Raw genomic sequence first — 26352 nt, forward strand, 5'->3', positions numbered from 1 at the left:
CCTAAAGTTACTCAATTTTCAACTATATAACAGATATCTTTGCATTTTTGATTGACAAATGATGATAAGCGAGACTATGTCGCTTTTTAAAGAAGAAAAAATAAATGTATCCTCTTACAAATAAAAAGTTGAGTTCATAAGAAATAGAAACACAATACACTCACTTTGCTGTGAAAGCCTCACTTTGTCTGGTAAGAACAAGCGGGAAGCATCCAGTCCACAATATGAAGCCGATGCGGAAGTCCCTGAAACCTGTATTCTATTGAAAATCCAGCAGGGGGCGACTCTTCTGGTTGCAAAAAGAAGCCCGGCTCCATTAGAAATAATGGGAAAATGAGGCTACTTCTCAGGTGAATAATTACCCCAGTAAACACTTTCCTGATGAGTTGATGGTCTCAGTCGCTAGTTTCAAGTCTTCTTCAATACAAAATGATGTTCATTTAGTAAATTATGGTCCTATTTATTTTAAAATAGACCACAAAGCAGAGTATGTTTCAGGGCGGGATTGTCTATGATTGACAAGTCGTCACCATGGCGACCTGTCAATCAGGCTAGAGCCGACTCGTGCCCTCGTACGTGAGTTACAGTTGCACCTAGCTAAGCAACCTAGCCAGCTCCGCACACCGCCGTTAGCTCCGCCGTATCGTCACTTCCGGGCACTTCCTGGTCGCAAAAACTCGACATGGCAGCGACCTATCGGCCAAACTCGAGAATTCAAAACGGCAGTCCACAAACCAACGGGTGACGTCACGATGACTACATCCATTTCTTATATACAGTCTGTGGGTAAGACCAGTAGCTTATGGTGGCTACTGTTAGTTAGCAAACTTACTGACACTGCCTTAATGACTCTTCTCTACGTGTGCTACTGTTGTATTAGCCTATGTTTTAGCCTGTAATGAGAAATTTACATCCAGTAGTTAAGTCCAATATTCACTCTCCTGTAGCTCTGTTTGGTTACTGCCACCTCCTCATTTGATCTCTAAATGCTTGACCATGTTCACCCAGTTAATCGCTAACTTTGTCTGTCTGCCACTTGGTGTGGGTTTATCTGAGCATCACATTATAAAAATATTGATTAGTGCCGCTTTAAATTTGTCCATCTGACTTCTTATAAGGCTTACTACACCCACAGCTCTCTCCCTTTCTCTTTTCGCCACACTGTGCATCTCATCTGTCCTGAGCAGCCATTTTTCACTACAGCCTGCTGGCACGCCAACTGTGCATCAGTAGAAAGCATCACAAACTCTTTCTTAATGTGCTTTGTAACAGCTGAGACCAAATTACAGGCTTTGTTTCACTGGGAGACACACTAGTGCCCGTGAGTCATCCAAATCACTCACCCTGTCAGCAAGTATGTGTGTGTTGCATGTACACCACATGTGGCTGTGGTAAATTAGGTAAGTTGGTAACAGGAGATTGGGCTTCAATTGCAATCTAAAACAGTAATTCTTATCATGTCCTCTCCATCTGTTTCTCTCTGGTCTTTGAGTTACGGAGACTAGTAGTGAGAGGCTGAGGCGAGGAATAGATGGAACAGAGAATATATTAACAATCCTTTCTTTATAGTCGAGCATAGGAAACGAGTCACTTGGCCAGAGAAGACCAGAGGCTGGGATGTGAGCCGGGGAGCTGAGCAGGGCAAGGCAGGGGAGTGAGCAGGGGGGAATCCCGGCAGAGGGAATCCAGAGAACCAGGAAGAGTTCTACTGATCCAGTATGGATTTCAGACTGAGCAGGAGTGGGACAGAGGCAGAGCCAGCCCAAGATCGGTTTATAGCTGAGTTTACGATCTGGCAGCATGGTGTTGAAGTTGAGTATTTAAAGCGGTGAAGGTTGGAGTTGATTTGCATCTTGCACACCTGATGATGCCACTCCTATAATTAAGCACAACAGAGACAGACAGACAGACAGACAAGCTCCTGGCTAAGATGAAGAAGAGGGAGAGGCAGAGGGCGTGACACTTTGCCTCTGGGCTGCAGCTTAGCTCGACTTTGACTCAGATTTCACAGCGAAGGAATCCAAGTATTGGATTGGTTGTAGTAATAATGAGGAGATTAATGTCCTTTGTGGGGAAAGTTCTCATTCAAAGTCAAGATAGAGGTTTTTTTTTCCTCCGCTCAGAGGGGGCTGAGATGAACTTTGCTGCTGAATACCAAGATGGATGAAAGACAGAGAAAAAGAGCGAGAGAGGAAGGGAAGAGGGGGTGGTGGGGGAAAAAAGAAGGGGAAGGACGGTTTGCTATAGCTCTGGTGGAAAGACGTATGAGGGGAGGTACGGAGAAAGAGAGAAAAGAGCAATTGAGCAGACAGAAAACAGAGAGGGGAGGGAAAAAAATACGGCAACACAGCTCATTGTCTCCATCCTGCCCCTGCCATCCATCTCCCGAATGGCAGCTGCCTTACTCACACGCACACACACACACACAACACACACACACACAGCACTCTGCCTGCCTGCCTACGCGGCTGATTCCCCGAGTGATGAATCATGGCGCGGTATGGCATGGCACAGCACAGCATTTGTTAGAGGTGGTGTTTTTCTCCTGTACTGACAGGCTGTATAAGTGCTTTGTTTGTGTGTGTTTGTGTGCGTGGCTGTGTATTGTGGATATGGACAGTAATGGCACGTGGAAAGGGGCTTGTGCTGATCAGTGTGTGTGTGTGTGTGTGTGTGTGTGTGTGTGTGTGTGTGTGTGTGTGTGTGTGTGTGTGTGTGTATACACAGTATACATGTGTTTTAAGAGTACATAGTGTCTCTTCTTGGTAACCATGTCTCAACACCACACAGCAACAGCAGCTTTATGACACTGAGCCGTTATTCAGCCTTTAAGTAAAGCATGAGCTTTGGTTTACAGAGAAAAATATCAGGATTCTGGTGTATTTATTAGATGCATTTCATTAGTTAACTACATTATTCTGCAATTAAACATTACTTATTATAAATTTCATTAAATTTAACTTTTAATTTAGCTAGTTTAGTTTCTTTCGCCAAGGCCCCAATTTTCATTTCTGCTTATTGGTGTCTTATTGGTGCCATTAAAAAAAAAAACAAAAAAAAACCAAACACATTTTTAGAGTCAGCACTTGAATTGTAATTAAAAATTTGGCTGTTGTCTAAACCAGCAGATTCAGGCAATCATGCAAAAAATCATTAGCTTGGCTGCCATTGAGGTCATGTCCACTGTATTTCTTTCTGCAGAAATGGGGGGTTTAGCCATTTCTATTTCACAGACTGACTTTGATATGTTTAGACTGACCCCCTGGAAATGTTGACCACTAACAGCGCTGTGAAACAGAACATACACCAGGACACACATACAAGCACAACAGGCAATACAATAAACATTCCTGCCAGTGGTTTCACATTATGCCAGTGATTAATAGGTGGCGGTGATGCGCAAAGCCATGCGGCAGTGTGCCAGAAAAGGAAGGGAAGAAGAAGACTGCTAGCAAGTAAACATGGATGTGTCAAAATGTTCAAAGAAATAGTCAAATGTTTTATGATGAACACAATTGGTACTTTGTTTTGGTGAGTAACACTGAATGTAAACATAAACTTTGTTTACAAGAAAACATAATACATTTTGAAAGGACTAGAGATTTGTATTCAATTCAGAACCTGTGCACAATAAATCAGTGTTACATAGAAAATAAACATATAAAAATAAAGTCTATAAAATAATGTAAGAGAAGTTTAAATAAAGAAAGCTCTGATCATTACGCCTACCTTTGATACTGGACACATCGATACTTACTGTTACATATAGGCCTACATTTCAGATAGTTCTTAAAATGTATTAAGGTACGATACCCAACGATACAAAAGACTCTTTGAAACATGCCCTCATCTTGGGGATGAGATGGGGATGGGATTTAAAAACGTAATATTTGACAAATCTTAATAATTAAAGAGGGAGGTACATTGGATGAACCCATGTTTTCACATCATAGCCTTTAGACTTGGGATCAGTCAAGATCAAGATCAAGAGATGGTCAGTTTATCTTGATTATAAATTGATAAATGCACTTGCATTTCGACATAATGAGCTATCATGGTGGTGGATGTTGCAACTACGAATTAACCCCTCTGTATTTGAATATGTTGAATTTAATTGACAACAATGTTTCTAAAATCCTGCTATAACCCTGGTACAAATGACTAAATTACAATATAAAACATTAAGTAATTAATGAACATAAATTTTCAAAATATCCTCCCAATGCCTCATAGGTTATATACAGACAACATATTCATAGCTGCACATATTTGTTTGTCTGAGCAGGAAACAGGCTCAACACTTTATGTAACTACACCGCACCTATTGATTAGAAAGTGACAGTAGTGACTAATCAAAAAAAATGGCACTGGAGGTGGTTACTCTGTATACTTGATATATACTGGCAGGTGAGAATGACAATTTCTCAAGGTACCTGACTCAAATAAAATTTGCTACTGTTTCTTGGCATTTGTTTGTACCAGTCTGGAGTACCAGATGGTTGGGTTTTATCACATCAGGTTGGAGCTAAAGCAATTAGGCTAGTTACCAAAAAGGATATTGATCAGTGGGTGTGCTCACAAATCATTTTCCTCTGTCTAAACTTTGAAGTTATTGTACATTTGTTTTATTTTAGGTTCACACCACCCAATTTTGTAAAAAATTAAAATACCTCTCAGACATTGAGGTAAGAGACAAAAATACCCTGTAACACTATCAAAAATGACTGGTTTCTTTTCTGTCATTCTGAATACCGGCGCTAAATGAATACATACATTGTCCTATAACGCACCTACCTCCCTTTTGGTACTTCAAATAGGCTGAAACAAATGCTGTTATTACCATTTGACCCATGTCTGACAGCTATCAGAGATGTTTGCCCACAACACTATCCCAAGGAGACTTGGGTGTCCATCATCACCACTGACTGATCAGTCAAGCTGGTTATACTGCCCGGCAAGCATACTATGTGGCAGGGCTTCAACATTTTAGCCAGATCTGGACGAATCTAGTCTCATTAATACTTTAGTTAGTAGATAACAGAACATAATGGCTTTTGGGTGTAAAAAATAGCACCTCAGTTTTTACCTGAGGGTTAATTTCATATTTTATGAAAGTTAATTCATTTTTAGGATGTTAGCGGAGGTTGGTTTTGGTTCTGAGCCAGGTGGCCCAACTCTACTAAATGGTCTGTACTTGTACAGCGCCTTTCTAGTCTTTTACACCATGTCACATTCATACACTGATGGCAAAGGCTAAGGTGCCAACTGCTCATCAGAACGGAGATAACATTCACACGCGTTCACACACCGATGAAACAGCCATCGGGAGCACTTTCGGTTTCAACATCTTGCCCAAGGATACATCGACATGCAGACTGGGGGAGCTGGGGTTCGAACCACTGACCTTCAGATAAGTGGACAACCACTCCACCTGAGCCACAGCCACCCCTACTATAACCATACAACCAACTAGGGCTGGGCGATATGACAAAAAATTCATATCCTGATTCAGGCCATTTCATATCCCAATAACGACACATATCCCAATATAGAACATTTTTTGTAAATTCAATAAAATACCATGAGTAACTATTACTGAGTTAATTTCCAACATTAACTCGTGATATTTATCTGCATCATGGTGGGGTAACTTATGCGATTCTGGAGAAATCCCCTTTATAAATACCATGATAGTGAGAGTGAACAACGACACAGCAAGTAATGGGACTAACTTTAGCTAAGTAGTGGGTTTGCAAACTGCTGCTAATTGCTGGTGCAAAGCTATTGAGAGCAGCACAGCAGCTCCAAATTACAATACTCACAGTTCTACTGCTGCTATAGCTAACATCACAACAAAAGCACGTCATGGTGATCTAGAAAGTAAACTGATTGTCTGTGGGCAAGTCATTAAAAGTTATCTGACACACACATCATGGCTGGAACTGCTGGAATAATGTTGCGTGGCTCAACAGACTTCTCTTTGGTATGAGCTCCTTGTTTTAGCTTGCATGGTCTGAGTCCTCCTGTTCAGTATTATCCAGTTATGATTTAGCTTCACTCTGCTCCAGGTTTGATTATCCTGCATGCACCGCGATGAAGTTAGTTTCAAGTTGGATATTAGTTTTACATATCCAATGTAAAAACTAGCTTCACTGCGATGCAAAGCGCCGTCCCCTTGCGGAAATATTACGGTAAAGTGTGGAATTTGCGACACAACACAATAAACAATAGAGCATAATTGTTGAAGATAGATGTTTTTCTATCGTCAAACAATATATATTGTCATATTGTACAACCCTACAACCAAAGATACAACCTTACAGATTAAAACAGTGTGTTTACAGTATCAATCTGGTATGTAAATACTGTGTGTTTGGTGTCCAGCTATTGTTTAAATATGTGTAATAGCTACTTGAGTAAGAGATAGGGAAAGCATAGGAGCGGGAAATTGTGTCTTTTTTTTCTGTCAGTTGAAAATCTGTATACTGTACGTCACTATGTTGAACTGATAGGGATGATTCCTGTGTAAAGTAACATGCAGCAGTAAGTAGACATCACTTTTTAATTATAACTGGCAAATGTTCATTATATATTTGTATAGAACTTCACAACACTTAGTTTTTATTAGTTTAATAATGACATCCTTTTAATAAGGTCAGAGCACAGCGGCGATACCAATCCAGTACATTGGATTTGTGCACCTGTCTCTCTCTTTGATAAATACACACACACACACACACACACACACACTATTTCTCCTGCTTCCACTGTTGCTGCTACGTCCTTACCCTGACATACATAGACACACACACACTCTTACTTATTTCCACACTCAGCCACACAATACATCCACACAGACACACTCATTTGCTCACACAAAGACACACAATCAAACCCCACCTGCCGGCATGTTAATTGGGTCTCAGTGTGAGTCGTACCGTCCAGCTCTGGCCTTGTTCAATGTGAAAGAAGACTTTAGCAGAGGATACAGGTGCAACGGAGCATCGCTAGGCATTATGGGAGCATTTGGCAGATGAGCACAGGGCGTAAAGGAACACAATCTCTCTGCCCTGGGCTTTCCATTCACAGACATACTGTCTGAGTCAGAGGTGCCAAACGTCCAGCCTGTAGGGATCACAGGGCAGCACTAAGAAGAGCTGGACTGTTTAACACTGCCAGACAGGGAGGTGGGAGAAAATAAAGAGCTAGGAGAGGACAGAGAAAGGATGGGATAAAACGAGAGAAAAGGTACGACTGGGATACACAGAGGAAGGAACATTATGAAATGCATTAACAGCTGGGGGAAGGCAGAGTAGCAGAGAGAAAGGAAAGCGGTCTCCCGCATGCAAGAGACAACATTAAAATCACACACTGCAGGGACTCACTCACCCAGTTTCCTCTTTGATCCTGGTTCTGTTATCACCGGAAAACCCAGCCTTGACCCAGCTGGCATGATTTCTACTGCTCTCATATATTTATACCCTGGGAAACAACAGAGACACAGAAATACACAGACAGAACCTTGTATGCAGGCATTCGAGAAGAAACAACAGCTTATGATTATATACTGGGCTTTTATTTTCTTCTTTGTTACCAAAGAAAGGTCCACGCCACAAAGCAGGAACCAGAACTGAGTGTATCAATAGTAACATTTGTAAGAAGAGATTTGCACCATTATAGTGTACTGCAATTCACAATTAGCTAACTGACACAAACAGATCTCCGCTTGAGAGGACAATCATCTGTTGCTTCAATGCTCAAAAGGATCCAAAAAACATGATTAGCAGTATTTTCAGAAAGCACCAGCTCTGGAATATGATTGGGTTATGAATGTTTGTAAAAGGATGAAGCTTGTTCTTTTTAACTTCCTGTGGAATACACTGCTCAGACTTACTCCAGCTGTTGTATGTTATATGTTGTGTGTCATGTTAAATCAAGGACAGGATAAAGCATTAACAATATTACAATTTATCTTTTGAAGTTAAATATACAGTATAATAACTACCTCGCAGTTCCCGTCATGGTGCATCAGGTGCAGGTAGAGCTTCTTAGTTCCGAAAGTGTGTGAGCACATTTTTGATTCACCATAGATTTTCACTAAACTGCCAATATTGAAAATCTCCAGAGTTGATTTCTTGCCATAATTCACTCTTTGGTGAATTTGGTGATGAAACAGAATAAAAAATGCAATGCATTTCGGGGAGATTGATTATATGCAGTAAGCTCATGCCACTCAGAAATTCTTGCTAATTTAGTATACATGGGGGCATTTCTCGTGTACACAGAATCTACATACTGTGCAGTTGGAACGCACTACATACTCAATTTGACGTTATACTTGTATGAATAGTACATTGGCATGCGATTTTTAACACACCCTGGGAGTCCACATCCATGCTAGCCGCTGTGTGAGGGTGTATTTGGCCAGCATGCTAACGCCAGCGTGCTAACACACTGACGCTAAGCAGGTATTATGTTTAACGTGTTCTTAGTTTAACGTGTTAGCATGCTAACATTTGCTAATTAGAACACATAGCTGAGGCTGATGGGAATGTCGTTAGCGTGAGTGTAATTCTTGAGTCATTAACCAGAGTATTGTGCAAATTGAACTTTTAACCTGATCGTGGTGCCAGATGAAAAATTAAGGGATCACAAAAGTTTTTACTATTCATCCTAAATGTGTGTATCAAATGTCATGGTGCTACCATAGCTACAAATGGCAAAACATTAGGTTGGGACTCATTCTTTGTCGTCTAAAGCTGAAAGTTCTTCTATAGAATATTCATGCTGTAAGCTCTTATTAATGAAAGATGGAAAAATAAGGAGACTAATGGTCTAACAAGACGGATGGTTTTCCCCTCTTTTTTTAATAAACCTATAGCTGAGGTGGGCCACCATCTCCACTAACGTCATAAAAAGCAATAAACGTCTCTGAAATAAAACATTAACCTTCAGGGGAAAGGAGCGGAGGTACTATTTCACCCAACAGAGGCCATATATTTAATGACTGGGGTTATTATGAAGGTCATTATCTACTAAATAGATGAGACAAGACAAGATGCGTCAAAAAGGGTGAAACCCTGCAGACTGATCTGACATGAGAACAATAATTTCTACATAAAATTGCCACATTTGCCTATTTTGTAGTTTATTAAATTAATTGTATTTATATTGTTCATCTTAAGAAGGCAGAAAAATAAGCACATGTAATTGCTCTTTATTTAACCTTATGTTGCTGTAGCTTTGACATTAATAATGTGATGGCATTCGATTTAGACTTGAGTCGTGTTGGAAGAAAATGTCAGCAGGTCTGACCTCGTCAGGTTGTTGTTGTGACTTTTACAAAAATTTACTCGGCGAGCTTATTCAAACATGAAAAATTGCCACCAAATGTAGGTAAAAACACAATGGCAACTCAGAGTTACCCACTCTGTTCATGGCTGTAGACTTTCTAGGTCCACTGATGACGGCAGAAGTGCCCTTTCATTACTTTATACAGTGACATAGAGGGAGAAGAGGGGAGGTTTTATCCCTGGAGACAAAGTAAGAAAAGGAGGACAGTAGGAGAGGTAGTCTCAGTTGAACGACCTCTACCAAAGGTAATGTATGAGTTCTTGTGGTAATCGCTATAATGAAGCAGGAAGCTGGTTGTGAGCGAAGCATACGCTTTCACTTCTACAGTCCAGTGGGGCCCAGAGAGCCTCAGCAAATGAGCCCATAGATCCAGGACAGAGAAGGGCTAGTGTGTGACTGGGAAGGAGGGGGGATTGGCTGTATGAGGGATATTTTGGATAGAGGAGCAAAGAGCAAGTGAGAGATAGGGCAAGGGAAGTTTAGTAGAAGTTGTGAGTGTGTGTATATGTCTATGTGTGATAAATGCCTAATTTCTCTGCACAGACAAGGTGGATGTTCCTGTGTCCCTGTTCTTTATTTTATTCCTATCAGTGGCCACTGCACCGTCTTTACTGAAGCATGTGAGCTGGTCTGTAATAGAGATGTTTAAATATTCTATGGATATTAATCTGGATATATAATGTCAGTGTATATCTTGCTCCATGTAGCCTGTGTGTAGGACCTCCATACACTACTGAATCATAATATCCACTTGGCGATTGTTATCAGATTTTTGCTCCATGGATAATTATGTCCTTGAGCTTAAATGTAGGCAGATGGTGTATGCCGTTAGGATTTTTATGGAAATGTGGTCACTACATACAACAAGGTGAATGCTTAGCTCTTTAATATACATTCTCTTATATAGTTTTCATCCAAATAGAAACACAAACAGACTCTAAACAATGTCTGGTTGTTTTTGACATCACATTTACTTTGTTTCCCTTTGAGTCTCATTTTGAGACCAAATATGAAAACAGGGCACAGTTAACGGAGCTGTGCAGATGAAGCCTTAGGTAGAAACAACACTTGTACAAGCTTTAATTAAATTTAATTAAATAGATGGCTTTTTAAGTCAAAACTCCATGTGAGTGCCATGGACCTAATCCAACAAGTCATCATACCTAAATGACAAAATAGGTTGTTTATTAGTGCCTTACAGTGACACATGCGACTGTTCCAAACACAGGAAAAAGGGTGGTCATGGTTAAAGTTGAAAAACATGCTTATATCCACATCCAGCAGTTATGGAGAAACATTATTATTCACTTGGACCTGTGTTTGTGTCCACCTTATGAATGCAAGTCCAATATCCACTCTCTTTTAGTTCTGTTTTTTGGTCTCCACCAACTCCTGAGGTAAACATCTGGCTCTTTAGCTGCTAAATGCTGGTGAATGATGTTCACCAGCTAGTCTTTAACTGTGTCCGTCTACTGTTTCGTGTGGAGCAGGTAGCATATAGTGGACTTTTTTGAGCTTTTCCACTGAAAACAGCATGCTATTCCCGAAAACGACACTATTAGAGCGGTGAGAGTAAACCAAAACAGTTAAGTTGTGGGCCAGACAGCAAAACAACGAGCTGAAATTCACTGTAAAGCTCAGTAAAGCCAAAGGGAGCTGCAGATTCAGGTGTTAATTCTCTGTAGGTTCGTGCCTATGATAAACCTCTTCACATTGTTATAAAAAAAAATCAATTACTCCCGGTATAAGTGTTAACTGTAATTTTTCTAGTATGGACAGTCTCAACTCATCATAAATGTACATACGTCTCTTTTCAGTAGCACCTTTTTCTGTTGTTTTTATAGCATAATGTAAACACTTTTAATCAAGATCTGTTTTGCTCATATATGATATACAGTGAGTACAGATATGATACTAGAGTGTCAGTGTGTTTGCCAGAGAAAGAAAACTGCACCAGACCCAACAGCATGATGTCAGCACAGTACACATCACAGGACCGTAATATCTTCCTAGTGTAAACACCAGTCTTCGGGCAGCTGGCAGGTGACTGGCACAGTCCGTCTGTGTCGTTTGTTTGATCAAACAGGCGGTTTTGTCCACACATGCATTCTCTCTCTGTGCAAATGTTCCTCAGTGGGTTTTTTTTTTTCTGGCAGCGTGTGCACAGACGTGTGATTGTGTGTGCGCCTGTGCATGTGGGAGTGCTTTTGGATCATCCTGTTAGACCAGCTAGGAAAAGAGTCATAGATTGGCTGAGGCTTTATCCCCCTCTCTCTTGAAACACAAGGAAAATAGCACCGTGGAGGAAGGGAGCAGATGAAAATAGCTCAGTAGGCAATCGCTGACTCACAAGGCAATGCTGGGAGTCAGGAAGACATCCATTCCAGTATGCATCAAATCAACTAGCTGTTGTGTAACTCCCTCAGCACCCATAAATCAAACTCTTCTCAGAGTGCCTAGCTACAACTAGAATGACTTTTGTGCACATGCCCCCTCTGTGGCTGCATAAAGAGAGGGCAGTGAGATCATAGGTGCCATTTATCACTTTTGACAGCATTGCCCAGAATTTTTGGGGGGGGGGGGGGGGGGGGGGGTAGGACAAGGCCAGTTGGCTGTGATGTAGCATGGTCAGCTAACTATCCAGCTCATTCATCATGCCACTCAAGGAGTGTAGGCTGTCAAAGCTCATGTTTTTTTAAGTACTGTGAAATGGAACAAGAGCACGAACTACAGTCAGATGTAAATCAGTCTAATTAACATATCAGCTACCGTACATGCACTGGTTACTCATTCACCTGTAGGGCCAAAAATTATATGCAGTTTTGGCAAAAGAGAGATGCTTAAGGAGCATGATGGCATTGGACTTCTTCAGGCTAATGGGGATATTAGCTAGAGAAAATATTTATATGCACACAAGTACACTATATTGTCAAAAGTTTTAGGACACCCCTTCAAATCATTGAATTCAGGTGTGCCAATCACTTCCATGGCCACAGGTGTATAAAATCAAGCACCTAGGCATGCAGACTGCTTCGACGAACATTTATAAAAGAATGGGTCGCTCTCAGGAGCTCAGTGAATTCAAGGATGGTAACGTGATAGGTTGCCACCTGTGCAATAGGCCCATTCATCAATTTTCCTTGCTACTAAATATTCCACGGTCAACTGTTAGTGGTATTAAAGCAAAGTGGAAGCGATTGGCAACGACAGAAACCCATCATAAAGTGGTAGGCCACATAAAATCACAGAGCGGGATCAGAGCATGCTGAGGCGCACAGTGAGTGGAAGGCACCAACTTTCTGTAAAGTCAATGGCTACAGACCTCTAAATGTCGTGTGGCCTTCGGAGTAGCTCAAGAACAGTGCGTAGAGAGCATCATGGAATAGATTTCCATGGCCAAGTAGCTGCATCCAAGCCTTACATCACCAAGTGCTATGCAAATTGTTGGATCCAGGGCTGTAAAGCACGTCTCCACTGCTCTAGTATCCAGTGGCGACTAGTTCTCTAGAGTGACGAATCTCACTTCTCTGTCTGGCAATCCGATAGACGAGTCTGGGTTTGGCGTTTGCCAGGAGAACAGTACTTGCCTGACTGCACTGTGCCAAGTGTAAAGTTTGGTGGAGGGTGCATTATGGTGTGGGGTCGTTTTTCAGGTTTTGGGCTTGGCCCCTTTGTTCCAGTGAAAGGAACTGGAAATGCTTAAGCATACCAAGACATTTAGGACAATTTCATGCTCCCAACTTTGTGAAAACAGTTTGGGGATGGCCCCTTCCTCTTCTAACATGACTGCGCACCAGTGCACAAAGCAAGGACCATAAAAACATGGATGAGTGAGTTTGAGAGACATGAGTTTGCGAGAAAGGCCTTCTTGGCCAATATCTTTGCCTGACCCTTACAAATGCACTTCTAGATGAATGTTCAAAAATTCCCATGACCACACTCCACACAACCTTGTGGACAGCCTTCCCAGAAGAATTGAAGCTGCTTTCAGACTAAACGCGAATTTAATCCTCGCGACGCTTTCCTCGCGTGAGTACATTTGCTGCAAATGTTCACACACAACACAAGAAGGCAATTAGAACCTGCAAAAATTCACTCGAGTTGGAAATTTTCAACTCAAGGATGGTAACATACCTTTGCGTCGCCGGCACCGCCCCCTTCGCGTTGCTTCGCGCTGCCCGACAGGAAATTCACCACCCCGAACGCTGGCTTCGCTTTTGGTCTGAAAGCACAGTTATAGCTGCAAATGGTGGGACAACTCTATATTAAACCCTACATATTAGGAAAGGCATTAACCTTCACGTGTATGTAAATGCAGGCATCCCAAATCTTTTGGCAATATAGTGTATTTTGGTAATGATCAGGGTTTTGGATTATCCTGGTCATGTGTTTGCATAATTAACTTCCTGGTTTGAGAAAGATGATGGTGTCATGTAGAAACCATAACCAGGTTTCTGATCACTGCTTCCTCAACAAGTTATGAAGTCAGTAACACAAAATATATGATGATAGCTGATGTAATAATGTTCTAAATGCTGAAACTAAAGTAAAAGGCTGACTCTGGTAATGCAGAGGATAGACTGTACATGTTGCTTTGGTTTTCCATTGCTGATATTTAGATGGATAAGCTAAAGCCAGCAAATCATTATTTTATTATATTTTTTATAATAATGAAGTATCAAATGACAATATGAAAACAATGTGCCTAACGATGTAAATAGGGTGGCTCATAGTGATGAACGTGTATCTTCCTCTCGGATTTAAGAGCAATTTGCAGTTTGTCGTTTGTCGGGCCAATTCACAACTTTATTTTTCAGTGAAAAAGCTCTGAAAACCCACTGTACTCTACCTGCTCAACAGTAAGAAACAGCGACTGTCAGATGGAAGTGATGGAAAGATGTGCCACTGTAAATAGGCTCAAAGAAATGCTGATACATCTCAGCCCTTGAGAGACACAAAATCTAAGTGTACACTGAAGGCTAAGTGCCATGAAAAAAATCTGTATGAAGCAGTGGTTTAAAACTATTAGGGAACCTCAGACTAGACTCTTGTTCAGTCTGTCTTTATTGACAACTATGTACCAAATGTACAGACTTTAGCTAAATCTATTTAACTGTGTGTGTGCGGAGTGGGACTGCACTGTGTGTGTGTGTGTGTGTGTGTCCTATTGACTGATCTCAGAACTTACCAAGGACGCCAGTTGTTTTTGTTATTTTCCTCCAGAGCCCTCTTCTTTCCTTGGTTTTTCTGTGTATTCATCAATTGGAGTCGTACGGCTTTGGGTTAAGGGTAAATTCTTTGCTCAGATTGAAACATTTTTACATTGTGTCTTCACTTCACTTTGAACCACCCCCCCCAGGGCGAATTTGCATCAATTCACATTCCCTGCATCGCATCTTTGCACTGATTTGGCATGTAATCACGCTGACTCTAGAGTTCACTTCACCTTCAGTCTGTACAAAATTTTAGAGTAATAAAACAGGGAGGTAAAAAAATCTGGTTTCTCCCAAACATGATCATAGTAGTAAACAAACTATTCATTGTGATAACTGGATTTTTCTTTTTTGAAGTGAGAAGACATAGAAAGGCACTGAATCATCTTTAGATTTCACATGGAATATGTCCCTCAGTCTTCCTCCTGTGTCTCTGTAGCCACTTTGCTTTTTAATATTTTACATTGTGTGTGCCAGCAATCCGACTACTCTCAGTTGAAAAATGCTTTGTTCTTTTTTTGTTTGTGGCGAGTAGCTGCCTGCTTGATGTTTTTAGCACTGCTGCAGCAGTCCTGTTCGGTGACCCCTGCCTGAATTATTAAATGTTTTTATTTTGCTACATTTAATTGAATGGAAACAATCTGGCGGTTTAATTATGAGAAAGCAAACAACTGTCTGTGTCTGTCCTCAGGTTGAAGCTCTGAGTGATGCAGTCTCTGTTCGGTGGAGGGGAGCTAGGGCTGCTGGGAGGAGGCGGCGACGCAGGGGGCCTGAAAGAGGATGGCTGTGGCAGTGTGGCGTGGCACTCCTCCACCCTGCCCCCCGACGATGTCTACTCAGCCTCCCACTTTGCCCTTATCACCGCCTATCAGGACATCAAGACGAGGCTGGGCTGCCTGGAGCGGGAGAACAGCAGTATCAAGAGGAAGCTCAAGATCTATGAGATCAAGGTGAATGGTTTTTATGGCAGATCACAAAGTCAAATATTACTTAAGATTTTTGAAAATAAGTTGTTATTGTTGTTTTTGTCCTTGTTGTTCAGGGATAGGGCTAGTTTGTTTTTTGATTTATTGGAAGTCTTTCAAAAGGGGAATGTGCTGTCCACTCACCCTTAGCATTTTTCATTTTTATGGAGGCAGTGAGATTGTACACAAAGATAAAAGGAGTGAAAGCTTTGGTGGGCTTTGATCTTCGACCAGCGGGGGAATAAATAAGACTCCAAAAGTGGGAAATTATTCTGCTGTATCTCAGTAGAAGGCTAGTGAAGTTTTAACTCATGTTTAAGTAAAACTAATTTTGTTACAACTGTAAGGAGACCTGGAAGCAACAGAGCAAATTGAGATGCTATAAAAGGGCTGTGCACACATAACCCCTTGTTGAAACTGAATTAATAGCTCACAGGAGCTAATGTGGCTGAGTAAGCCTAGTCCTTTCATGTATGGCTCCCATTTACACCTGATTAACATGCGGTCTGTATATGGATCCAGTATCTGGATAATGAGGAGAGGTCACAGGCTTTTGTATTTTTGTATTGTTGTTACTGTTTGTAGTTTCGCAGCCCAAAGTAATGTATTGAAATAGCTTTTTTTTGCTTAACCAACAGTCTAAAACACTTAGATATTGATATTACCTTCATAAACAACAAAGAAAAACAGCAAATCCTCACATTTAACAAAGTTGAAACTGGGAGGAAATGGGGGCCTGAAATACACACATGCACACACAGGACCTATACACATGCAGTTGTTGGGGAGAGATGTTGTGGGGCTGCCAGTGGTAGATAAATCATCTTAACATAATTAGATTTTCTGTGAAGATAATGGTGTGTGGATTACTGATTTAATGAGACACAAACAAGACAGAAGGGCAATAAACAGTATATTACTACAGCTTCTTGGATCTTGGATTTTGAGGTTGGTGAGGTTCTCCGACTTCCCATGTCATCAAATGTATGCTCCGTCATGGACTGTGGACAATACATTTTGTAAATATACTTTAAAATGCAGCATTGTTACTTCTTCATAGATTTAATCTTACCTTTCTCATCTTTTAATCTTACAGCCACTGACAGTTTTAGTTTGATTAATTAAGCCCTGACTTGCTCTGTACAGAGGACAAAGATCAATTTTCGCACAAAATGCAAATGAGAAGTTCATGTCTGATTCTAGTATTTTGTCACCCTATCCATGCCAAACACCTCCGTGAAGCTAGAAGGCTCATCTAGAATCTCAAACCAACCATTTTTATCCATGCCAAGCACACATCAAACACCAAGCATCTAAATGATCTTTTATCACAACATAGATCACTTTTTAATCACTGTACATGGCTATACAATTATTGCCTTCTAGATTTCTCTCATCACATCCTACACCTCAGTCCGACCACTCTAAAGAAAGCTCAGCTCCAGCTGTGATCAGCTGTGTATATCAATCAAATCACAAAACTCACAGAGTTATTAGCTGGATAAAAGTAACAAAAAACATCTCTCTAAGCTCTCTCTGAGTTTCGGTTCGCCAGCTGGCCGACATACACGCAGACATCCAATATGCCAAACGATTTGTCTGCTCAAGACAAAGAGATATTGCCCACTTACAGCCCTGTAGGATGTTCTGAAGTTATGGGCCTGTATAGCATGGGAGTTCATTCGGTTATAGGAATGTTGATGATTATTCACTGTTTTTATCAATATTTCAATGTTGTGGAAGCTTTATGTTATTTGGAACTTGGTTGTATGGACAGAAATTGTGTTTTGAAGAAAACTCCCAATACCAGTAAACAGTAAATATGGCCAAAACACAGACAATTGTGTAATAACTGTTGTATATTAGCTTATTTTCATCAAATTTACGGTTACAGTTGTATTTGAGGTGTATTAGAAGATATTCAGTTGCATTATAATCTGTTGGATGATGGTTTTGATTGTGATATTGCTATTAAAATATAGATTTTATAGCAGGAGCGGATGAAAATATAATTTTGTCCTTTACTGCATCTCCATTTACTCTTTAATAGCAAAATAAATGTGTTCATTTATAGTTGATTCATATTCTGATCTATCAAAGGAGACCAGAATTATACATCTAGGCCTAAAGGTTGAGGAGTTATTTATGATTCATTTTGGGTTATTATTTTATGCATTTCTTCCCAGAAACAGGAGCAAATAGCTTGTAGTTACCAACAGGTTATTTACATCAGCATACTTGTTAATAATAATAATTATTGGTGACATCGATTGGGAGTCATCAGGGAAATAGTTCATCAGGGAGTTCATAAGGGCTCATCCAGTGGGTCATGAGAATTCAGATATAAGAAACAGACAGGGTTGTGGTTGCTGGATATTTGATATATATATATATGTATAATGTCTATCCTGATCCCAACAAAAGTTAGCTACTTGAGTATTTTTCACTGTCAATGAGACTGTAAATATTTCTGCATAGCCAGGCCTGTTTGCTTGGTGGTATAAATCAAGACTGCTTTTCAGTTGGATGAGAGAGCGGGTGAAGCAGAAATCCACCTCCTAGCAGTAGCTGGGCCAACAGACAGTTATACCCGGGGAATGTAGGGCGAATGAGCATAAAGGAATAGCGTGGGAGGACTAAAAGTGAGGAAAAGTGGAAAAAATGAGTGGAAAGAGGGAGCTAAATGTGCGGAAGGCTGCCATGCAGATCACAGAAAAGGGAAGAGAAATGAGGCAATAAAAGGAGATAATGTAAAGAGCAAGGGGAAGATAAATTGCTGAAAAGAACAAATGAGCATTAAAGAAATTATTATCATTAGTCTGTGGTGTTCTCCTTATTCTAGGAAATATATGATGAATCTGTAATGTACCCTGTTTCCCCTCAGCTTAGGCTGACTAGATTTACTTCAGGTGCATGAGGACTTGAAACAAGCTGTGCTATACAGTGCTGGGAAGAGTGCTATCAATTTTCATTTCCAAATTGTCCAAGATAAAGCAAGCTGTTGCTGCGTTATGGTCTACGAGGGATACTGTTGGTAGGGAAAGTGAAACTCTTCTGTGATGTTGGAGTGCAATCGTTGCTCCAGAAAGCTCTGATTCTGGGAGACTTGCATGAAATGCCACTTATTAGTGCTCAAGTCTTTAATATATTTTGACATATTGGTAGGAAATATATTGTGATTGACCTTTTAGCAAACTGATGGAAAGACAATTTAGCTTGACTTTGTCTTTCCCCCCCCTGACAGTCCTGCATCCTTTTAGTGAGCAGCTGTTACCAAAGGCCGCAGGCTGCAACATCGCTGTTGACTTATTCACAAGCGGCAGTTTGTTCAGGGCCCATTCCCAGAGAGACAGGTGTTGATTTTGGGAGAGCAGGTGCAGATGTTTGCTGTTTGGAGTGTTGCCACACCTGCATCGCTGTAAATACGGCATGTGCCATTTTTTCAGATTTGGATAATTAATTGAAATAATACACATTATCAAAATATTCACTCCTGAAATGTCCCCCAAGTTAAAAGATTCTTTTCCCAAATGATATGAAATATAAAAAATGATAATGAAATATTATTTTAAGCTTATTTTTTGAGAGGTGGTGAATATTGCTGCAGGCTCTAAATACAAGATTCCTCCGTACAGCTGCTGTAATGATGCAGATGGATGCTTCCTGCTGCTTTGAACATGGGTTGAAGTGAGGTTGTTTAGTGCTCCCAATGCTCGGTAGTGTGAGAATTCTTGGGTCCCCTGGGGGGGGGGGGGGGGGGGGGGGTTGCCCATGTTGCGAACATTTACTGTTAAACTGAGCAGAGAGAGGTGTTCTGCTAAATGGAAAAAGGTTGTTTGCTTCTCAAATAGACATTGCATCAGTGGCAATGACTTCACACAGACAACGAAAAGCCCTCTTTGCTTATGGTAGGCACTCTAAATGTAAATGTGTTCATTTAGGTTAAACCACAGGCAGTTATATAACTTGTCTTGTGTGTTTCGATCATATAATTCTGCTACCAAACAGTTTAGCTCTACAACTAGACAAATTGCTTACTTCAAACGTAAAATAGCAGTAAATACAGTACAGATTACGTAATCAGTCATATCTGCATAATTGTAGCTGCATATAATGTGATTATCTAAGTTTTCATGTAGTGCAGTTTCAAAAGGTGCTCCTCTTTTTCTCTGTGTTATGATATACAACAGAAGATGTGTTTTCCCTCATAAATGATGAGTTGTAGTGATGAAGATGTGAATATGTTCCCTCTAATTTTCTTAAAGGAAAAGGCTGTTTGTATTCTATATTTTCTTATTGTCAACAAAGACCAAAACCAACAATGAACTGATTCTACCCTCAAGTGTTGTCTGTGTAGCCGAAGCCTAATCTTATTCCTCTGTGCTCCATTATTGTCCAAACACTATTAAAAACACATCAGTGAGTCACACACACTGAAGTTTATTGTGACTCAATCCCACGTACGCTGTTCTGCTGCTGGAAATACTCACCAGCACATCCAGGTGTCAATACACATCTGAAAATAGTCTCCAGCAAATGCACTACTTACTCCTGTTAGAGTAATGTTTGCTAAAAACTACAATGCCCAACTGTTACAACTGTTATTATGATGTCAGTAAAAACCAATGGGCTTGAGGCTGACTGCCACAGACAGGGTAGGTGACTCAGAAAGTATCGAGAGACTTACTTATACATTACTGGTTTTGGTCTTTTCATGAGATTGCATATAAGAAGTGGACTTGACCACCGTAACATCCCCCATTGGATTGTGGACTACCATTTTGGCATTTTGGCCATTGTCTTCTTGGTTTTTTGGAACCAGAAGGGGCCATATTTGGATGACGAGTGGAGCTGAGGATGAATACACATTGCTATTGGTAGTAACTTGTCAATCAGAAGGTAGCCATGCCCTAAAGCATACCCTGCATTATCATCTATTTTACTCTAAATAGGACCATAATTTACAAAAGAACATCATGCTGTCTTGAAGAAGACTTGAAACTTGCGACTGAGATTATAAACTCATTAGGAAAGTGTTTACTGAGGTAATAAATCAAGTGAGAAGTAGGGTCATTTATCATAGACCTCTATACTATCAGACTTCCTTTTTGCAACCAGTAGAGTAGAGTTTAAATACTTTGCAGGATGTGCAGTTGATTAAAAAATAGCACACCATGTTGGTTAATCAGTGTCATTTTAGCACAGTGGAGCAATAAGATGTGGCAGAGAAAATCTGATCCGCAGTGTCTGAGATATCATGAGTGGCATAAAAACACTAAACATTGCTGCACCCACTCTTGGCCCAATGAGTAATTTTGAAAAAGTATGTCAAGAAATATGAGCAGATGGACAAATAAGTAACTGATAGATGGATGGACAAACAGCAGCTGAGTCACAGATCATCACCAGATGAAATCAGGAAGTACAATTAAAAGGGACTAAATTCACTGATGAGTTAAGGAGAACCGAAAAATAAAATCTAGTTCATGAGAAGATAACATGACATTAGTTAAAACATCCTGGTCCTCTGAGTGATATCTGGGCCAAGCAGACGTTGCAGTTGATGCAATATGAATCTTTAATGATCCCCATGTGAAATCATCAAAAATGGCAGAATACAGCAGGAAAAATAAGTATAAGCACACAAACAAACAAAAAATATTAATAATTTAATTCACTGTTTTATTATCTTGTTCTCTACACTCTAGGTTTTAACCATATCCTCATTATGACATGTCTAATTCTATATTTGTTTAATGTTGTTTACTTCATTCTTCTGCAGTTCCCTATGATCAGCGAGTTTGGGGAGAACACTAACTCCTACTGCTCCTTTGAGAGCAAGGAGACGGCGCTTCTGCACTCAGAAAATGGCAACCTGCAGCAGAGAGTCAACGTCCTGACCCACGAGGTAAGAGGAGAGATGAGGGGGGAGACAAAGTAGAAGAAAGAGGGAGGATGGGGGGAGATGAGATGTAAGAGAAGTCAGAGGCAAGATGGGATATGTACAAAGAGGAAAATCCACTTTACTATATACTCATTTTTAAATACACTGGATAGAATTAAAAACCTTATCACACCAAAGGTTTTTCTCAGTGCCTGAATTCTACAGAAATCCCTCCCTGCATATGAATTAATTGAATTAAAAGTGAATTGAGGCCAACCCTGATGGACATGCACTGAAAGATGTCCAGAACTAATTAAGCACTAAAGCTGCTGCCCATGCAAATTTACTGAAATTGGGTGTTTTTAAGAAACCGTCCAAAGAGCACTGTGACATGGGATTTTCACGCTGGTGTTCTATTTTTGAGATGTAGTATAATTGGGACCAAACCTGGCCAAGATTTTGCTGAATATGTACGCCTTAAGAAAGAAAAATAAATAAAGTAGCCATGTATTTTTCCAGCACATCCTGCAGTGTATGTTGGGATACCAATTAATTAGAAAATGTGGTATTATTTAATACATATACAGCGTGATTTAAAATAAAAAACAAGATGTGTGCATGCTACATTCAGACAGTATAGCACAAGAAGCAGGACCAAGAATCAGTTTTACTACTTTTCTTCTATATACATGAGTGTAACCCCCTTCCAAAAATTGGCTGGAGTGAGAAAAGAGAAAGCAGCAATAACTATTTCCCCACGCTCTCGTTCACAGTCATAGAAACGGTAAAGAGAAGTTACTGACACAGGAAGGTGGTGGTAAAACTGGTAGCTGCAGCTGAAAAAAAAAAAGCTAGAGAGCAAGAAAGAGGAAGGAAATGGTTTATGGGAGCAGCAGAAACGATTAAGAGTCACACGGCTCTGACACCGGGCATTCAGAGTGATGAAACGGGCCACAACTCACTGAGCATGCTCTGTTGGGACTCGACCCCCACCCCCCCACCACATACACGTACACAATCCTTATCCCCTTCCTTTTGGTAAAGTGATGGGTTGCCGTTATCAAGGAGAAGTAGAAACATGCAAAATACGTCCTGTCAGAGAAAGCATCAGATGAATTTGAAGGTCACAAAGCAAAAAATGTTGTCATGTTTTTCTGAGATAAAAAAAAATATAAAATTGTGACCGTACAGCTTCTCCTTGCATAATGTCTGTGTGACAGCCAAGGCGACCAACTGAGCATGTTGTGTGTGTATTTCGTTTTGGGAATATATACCACTAAAGCACAATATCCACTCACATAACACCCTAAAAGTGGGTTTTGCTTTATTACTTGACCTTGAGGCCATGTTTTTCCGAGGGTCCCTGAAACATTCTTTGTTTGTTTGGTATTTATATTTTGCATATTATTAAATTAACGTGTTTAATCAAATTAATACACAGCAAATCTGGTTGTAAACCAGGCATTATTCCAGCAAAAAACTGCAATCATTGTGCAGAGAGGGGAAGAAACAAGGGGTTAATAGGGGAAGCAGAGCATAATTGCCCAGGCGCACCCTAGCAGGTTAATCCTGCCATGATGACAACATTAACTCTTCCCTCTCTTTCATTATTTGCTTTAATGTGTCCTTTCTATTAAAGTCATTTGGAGACACGACATGGCAACATGAGCGAAAAGCAGTACATAAGGAAATTACTGCAACGTTTGCCCTGATGCAGAGGAACTGAGGCCAAGACAAATAAAGGCATTCGAGGAAGGAGAGAGAATTCCACTTTGTCCAAACCATTGTCATTGGTTTGAAAATCTTTTTTTTGTCTTATTGTGAACACTGCAAGGGTTTTTTATTATCAGGGAATTAAAGGTGTTATCATCCATAATTGACCCGTGGAAAATCTATCTGAACCCAATACCCATTAATTTCTTTCTTAATAAAAGAGAACTGTAGATAATTAGATGGACTAAAACCGGTCTAAATTTTCATAAAAACTTGAAAAATCACAATGGAAACAAACTTGATGAATAAATCATGACATACAATGAAGCATGTGACTTTCCACTTGACTAAAGAGACTTAAAATTGCGGCGAGGAAAACATCAGAACATCACATTAATACATAAAATGTATAAAATGAGTTTTCTACATGGTTTTCCATTGTGCGAGGTTTAACTGGAGCTCTTTTAATTGCATTATCTTGTCGTCTCTTCTTCTGCAATGGTTTAATGGCACTAACTGTTTATCCTGATACACCAAACTTCTAATATTCACATAACAGTAATGGATGGAAGCTCACAAACGAATTCACCATTTCTTCAGCAGATTTTCTGGAAATTCGGTTAGTATTTGCCCTTAATTTAAATGGAAATCTGTCTAATGTCAGCGTGTTCTAAGAGCTTACCGTACTTTGATAAGTACAGTGTCGTCAAATAATAGAGATGGTGGGCAAAATTACAAAAATAAGATCATCCTCTCTGATGTATTTAAACTGAAGCAACATTCAAACTACCATGCCATGAATTCATTGCCTTACAGAAGATGTGGAAAACCCATATTCCACACCGCAATCAAATCTAGTGTGTAAATGACTAATTACACTAAAAATACTCTCCAAAAAACGTTCAACACCAAACAGCTTTGATCCTTAGAGGCCGTTTAAAACAACAAACCATTCTCACATACAGTATCCACACTGAGGTGAACATTTAAAAAGGTGATAATGAGAAAATCTGAAGAATTTAGGCCTTTCTTCTTGTTTCTGTGTGCATCTCCTTACAGAAATCTAGCTCTGGAGGGATGCTGCTCTCCTCAGTCACGATGCTTGTTGTCAAGCCATCCTTACCTTGGTGCCAGTTTTCTACAAGCATATGTTACCATAGACACACTGAATAGGCCTCACTGCTCCGGCACACAGCAGTGATATACCTCTTTGTCCTCTCCGAGTCTCTGTTTATCGCACTCCCTTGCTGCTGCTCCCACTCTCATTCTCTGCATTGTCAAAAGTGACCCTATTCTTCTACAAAAATTTCCCTTCTTTATCCTCGCCTGCTTTAAAATCTCTTCATTTCACTAACTTTAGTGTCAATGCTCTCAGATCTGTCAACAAGTATGTGATTATGGCATCCAGTGACTTTCACCCCCTTATTATGTCACAGTGTGAGGAGAATAGATCAGCAAGACATCAAGAAGCAGTGAAGATGGCTGTTGAAATCATGATCTGTCGAGATGGGGAAGCTTTGTGTTGTGCATGCTGAGTTGTCCGAATTTCAGTGTGTCCTAAATTTGCTTGGTTATATAACAGTTTCTTAAGAGACACATTTGATGACTTTCACAATGGAAGTTTTTGGTGTTTTCGCCTCTCTCTGTCTCTCTCTTTGTGAGGAAGTTTGAAAACTCACAAAGAAAGGAAAAAAGAAAAATGTATGGCTTTTTTCCCTGTTTTTTTAGCTTCTGTTTCTCTGTATCTCGCTTCAGCTCCAGAAGAGAAAGGAGAGAGAGGAGCAGCTGGAGGATGTAATCCAGGCCTACGAGAAGATTCACATGGAGAAGAACAACCTCCAGAGGGATCTCGACAAGATGGTCAGAGACATTATTCAGTTCATTGCACTGTGCATTCGTTATTTAACAGAAGCTATATATGGCCATATGGCTCATTAATGTATTCTTACAGTTTCGCTCTCTGCTGATGGGGACCCAGCATAAAATGTAAAACTCAGCATGGCTGACATCATGAACAGGCTATGAACCTAATATTTGACCAAAAGTCACTAAATATGCTATATGGCCAAAAGTATGTGGACACCCCTGTGTATATAAATCCTGCATATGTATGTGAACTTTTGGTCAGATGCTGTTTAAAAGGTGTGTTCCAATACAGGGAAAATCTTAATGCTTCACCTTAACAATAATATTCAAGACTGCAGTGAGCTTCCAACTTTGTGTCAACAATTTGTGTTTCCTGTTTGAACATTACTGCTCAAAGCCAGCTCCATAAAGAAATGTTTTTTCCAGTTTGGTGTGGAAGGCCTGCACAGAGCGCTGACTTCAACCCCAATTACAATATTTGATTATTGATACATCAAAACAAAAACAAAATGCGTAGCGTCTCAACTTTCTCCCCATTACCTCACTGGGTAAAATGTTATGCTTAAAAATGTAGACTGCATATCACTACCACATGTGCTGTACATGGTACTTTTACATTTGTCACTGATATTACAACTAAGAAAAAAATACACTGAATCACTTTGACTGTGCACTTAAACTGCACTGCTCATTTAAGTAATTGCCTTCTGAGCAAACATTTTTTGTTACTTCCTAAACTGAGTCAACAGTCCTTTAGAGTCATTCAGTGAAATTGCTCCTCTTACACAACCCTGTTGTCTTACAGTTTTTTTTATTGTAATTCTTGCCAACTTTTTTGAAAAGATTTAATTTAGCAAATGATTGTAATTGCTTATCCCAAGATACTGCAAGTTTGTATCATTTTAAATAGAATTCTAAAAAGAAAAAAAAACAACTTCTCTGGTTCTGCAACTGTGAGAATCTCATTTTTTGAATACATTTCTGTAACTGGGTAAAAATCAAAGTCAATCCAGACCAGGTAGAGGCTTCCAACTGAACAGATTGGTTGGCTGGTCTTTCCCAGATCCCCTCTGTGATAATAAACCATCTCATATGAGAGTGAAGTCTACTGAGCAGCTCTCGCCGAGCAGCCTCAGCAGTTTTATGTGGTCAGAGTGATTAAGGGATGAGGTGCGCCAGAGATGTTGGAACTGCCACCTGCCAAGGACTGACAAAGTGTCAATGTCACCTGAAGCTGTGGCTGCGTTCAGGAATACAGCTCCAACTACCTACTGGGCCTCGTTGACCTTAAACCTCCCAGCAGTGCATTCACACACTTCTTCTGACATACCGGTGTGTAATATATATATATATATAT

General features: G+C 40.2%; 1 protein-coding gene across 5 annotated transcripts in view; it reads left to right on the top strand.

Annotated features, from left to right (window-relative positions):
* The window catches only part of tbkbp1 (TBK1 binding protein 1), a 58168-nt gene that overhangs the window by 15066 nt on the left and 16750 nt on the right, over positions 1-26352 (top strand). For all 5 annotated transcript variants that reach the window (XR_006828234.1, XM_046069900.1, XM_046069899.1 and 2 more), the window contains 3 exons: positions 15259-15517; positions 21315-21440; positions 24885-24989. Coding sequence is in view for 4 of the 5 variants with exons in the window: in XM_046069900.1 (XP_045925856.1) it covers positions 15275-15517; positions 21315-21440; positions 24885-24989 (474 nt within the window). In the remaining variant the exon portion in view is untranslated. The remainder of the gene's footprint in view (positions 1-15258; positions 15518-21314; positions 21441-24884; positions 24990-26352) is intronic.

The sequence above is a fragment of the Micropterus dolomieu genome, linkage group LG14 (assembly GCF_021292245.1).
Source record: "Micropterus dolomieu isolate WLL.071019.BEF.003 ecotype Adirondacks linkage group LG14, ASM2129224v1, whole genome shotgun sequence".
Classification (NCBI taxonomy): domain Eukaryota; kingdom Metazoa; phylum Chordata; class Actinopteri; order Centrarchiformes; family Centrarchidae; genus Micropterus; species Micropterus dolomieu.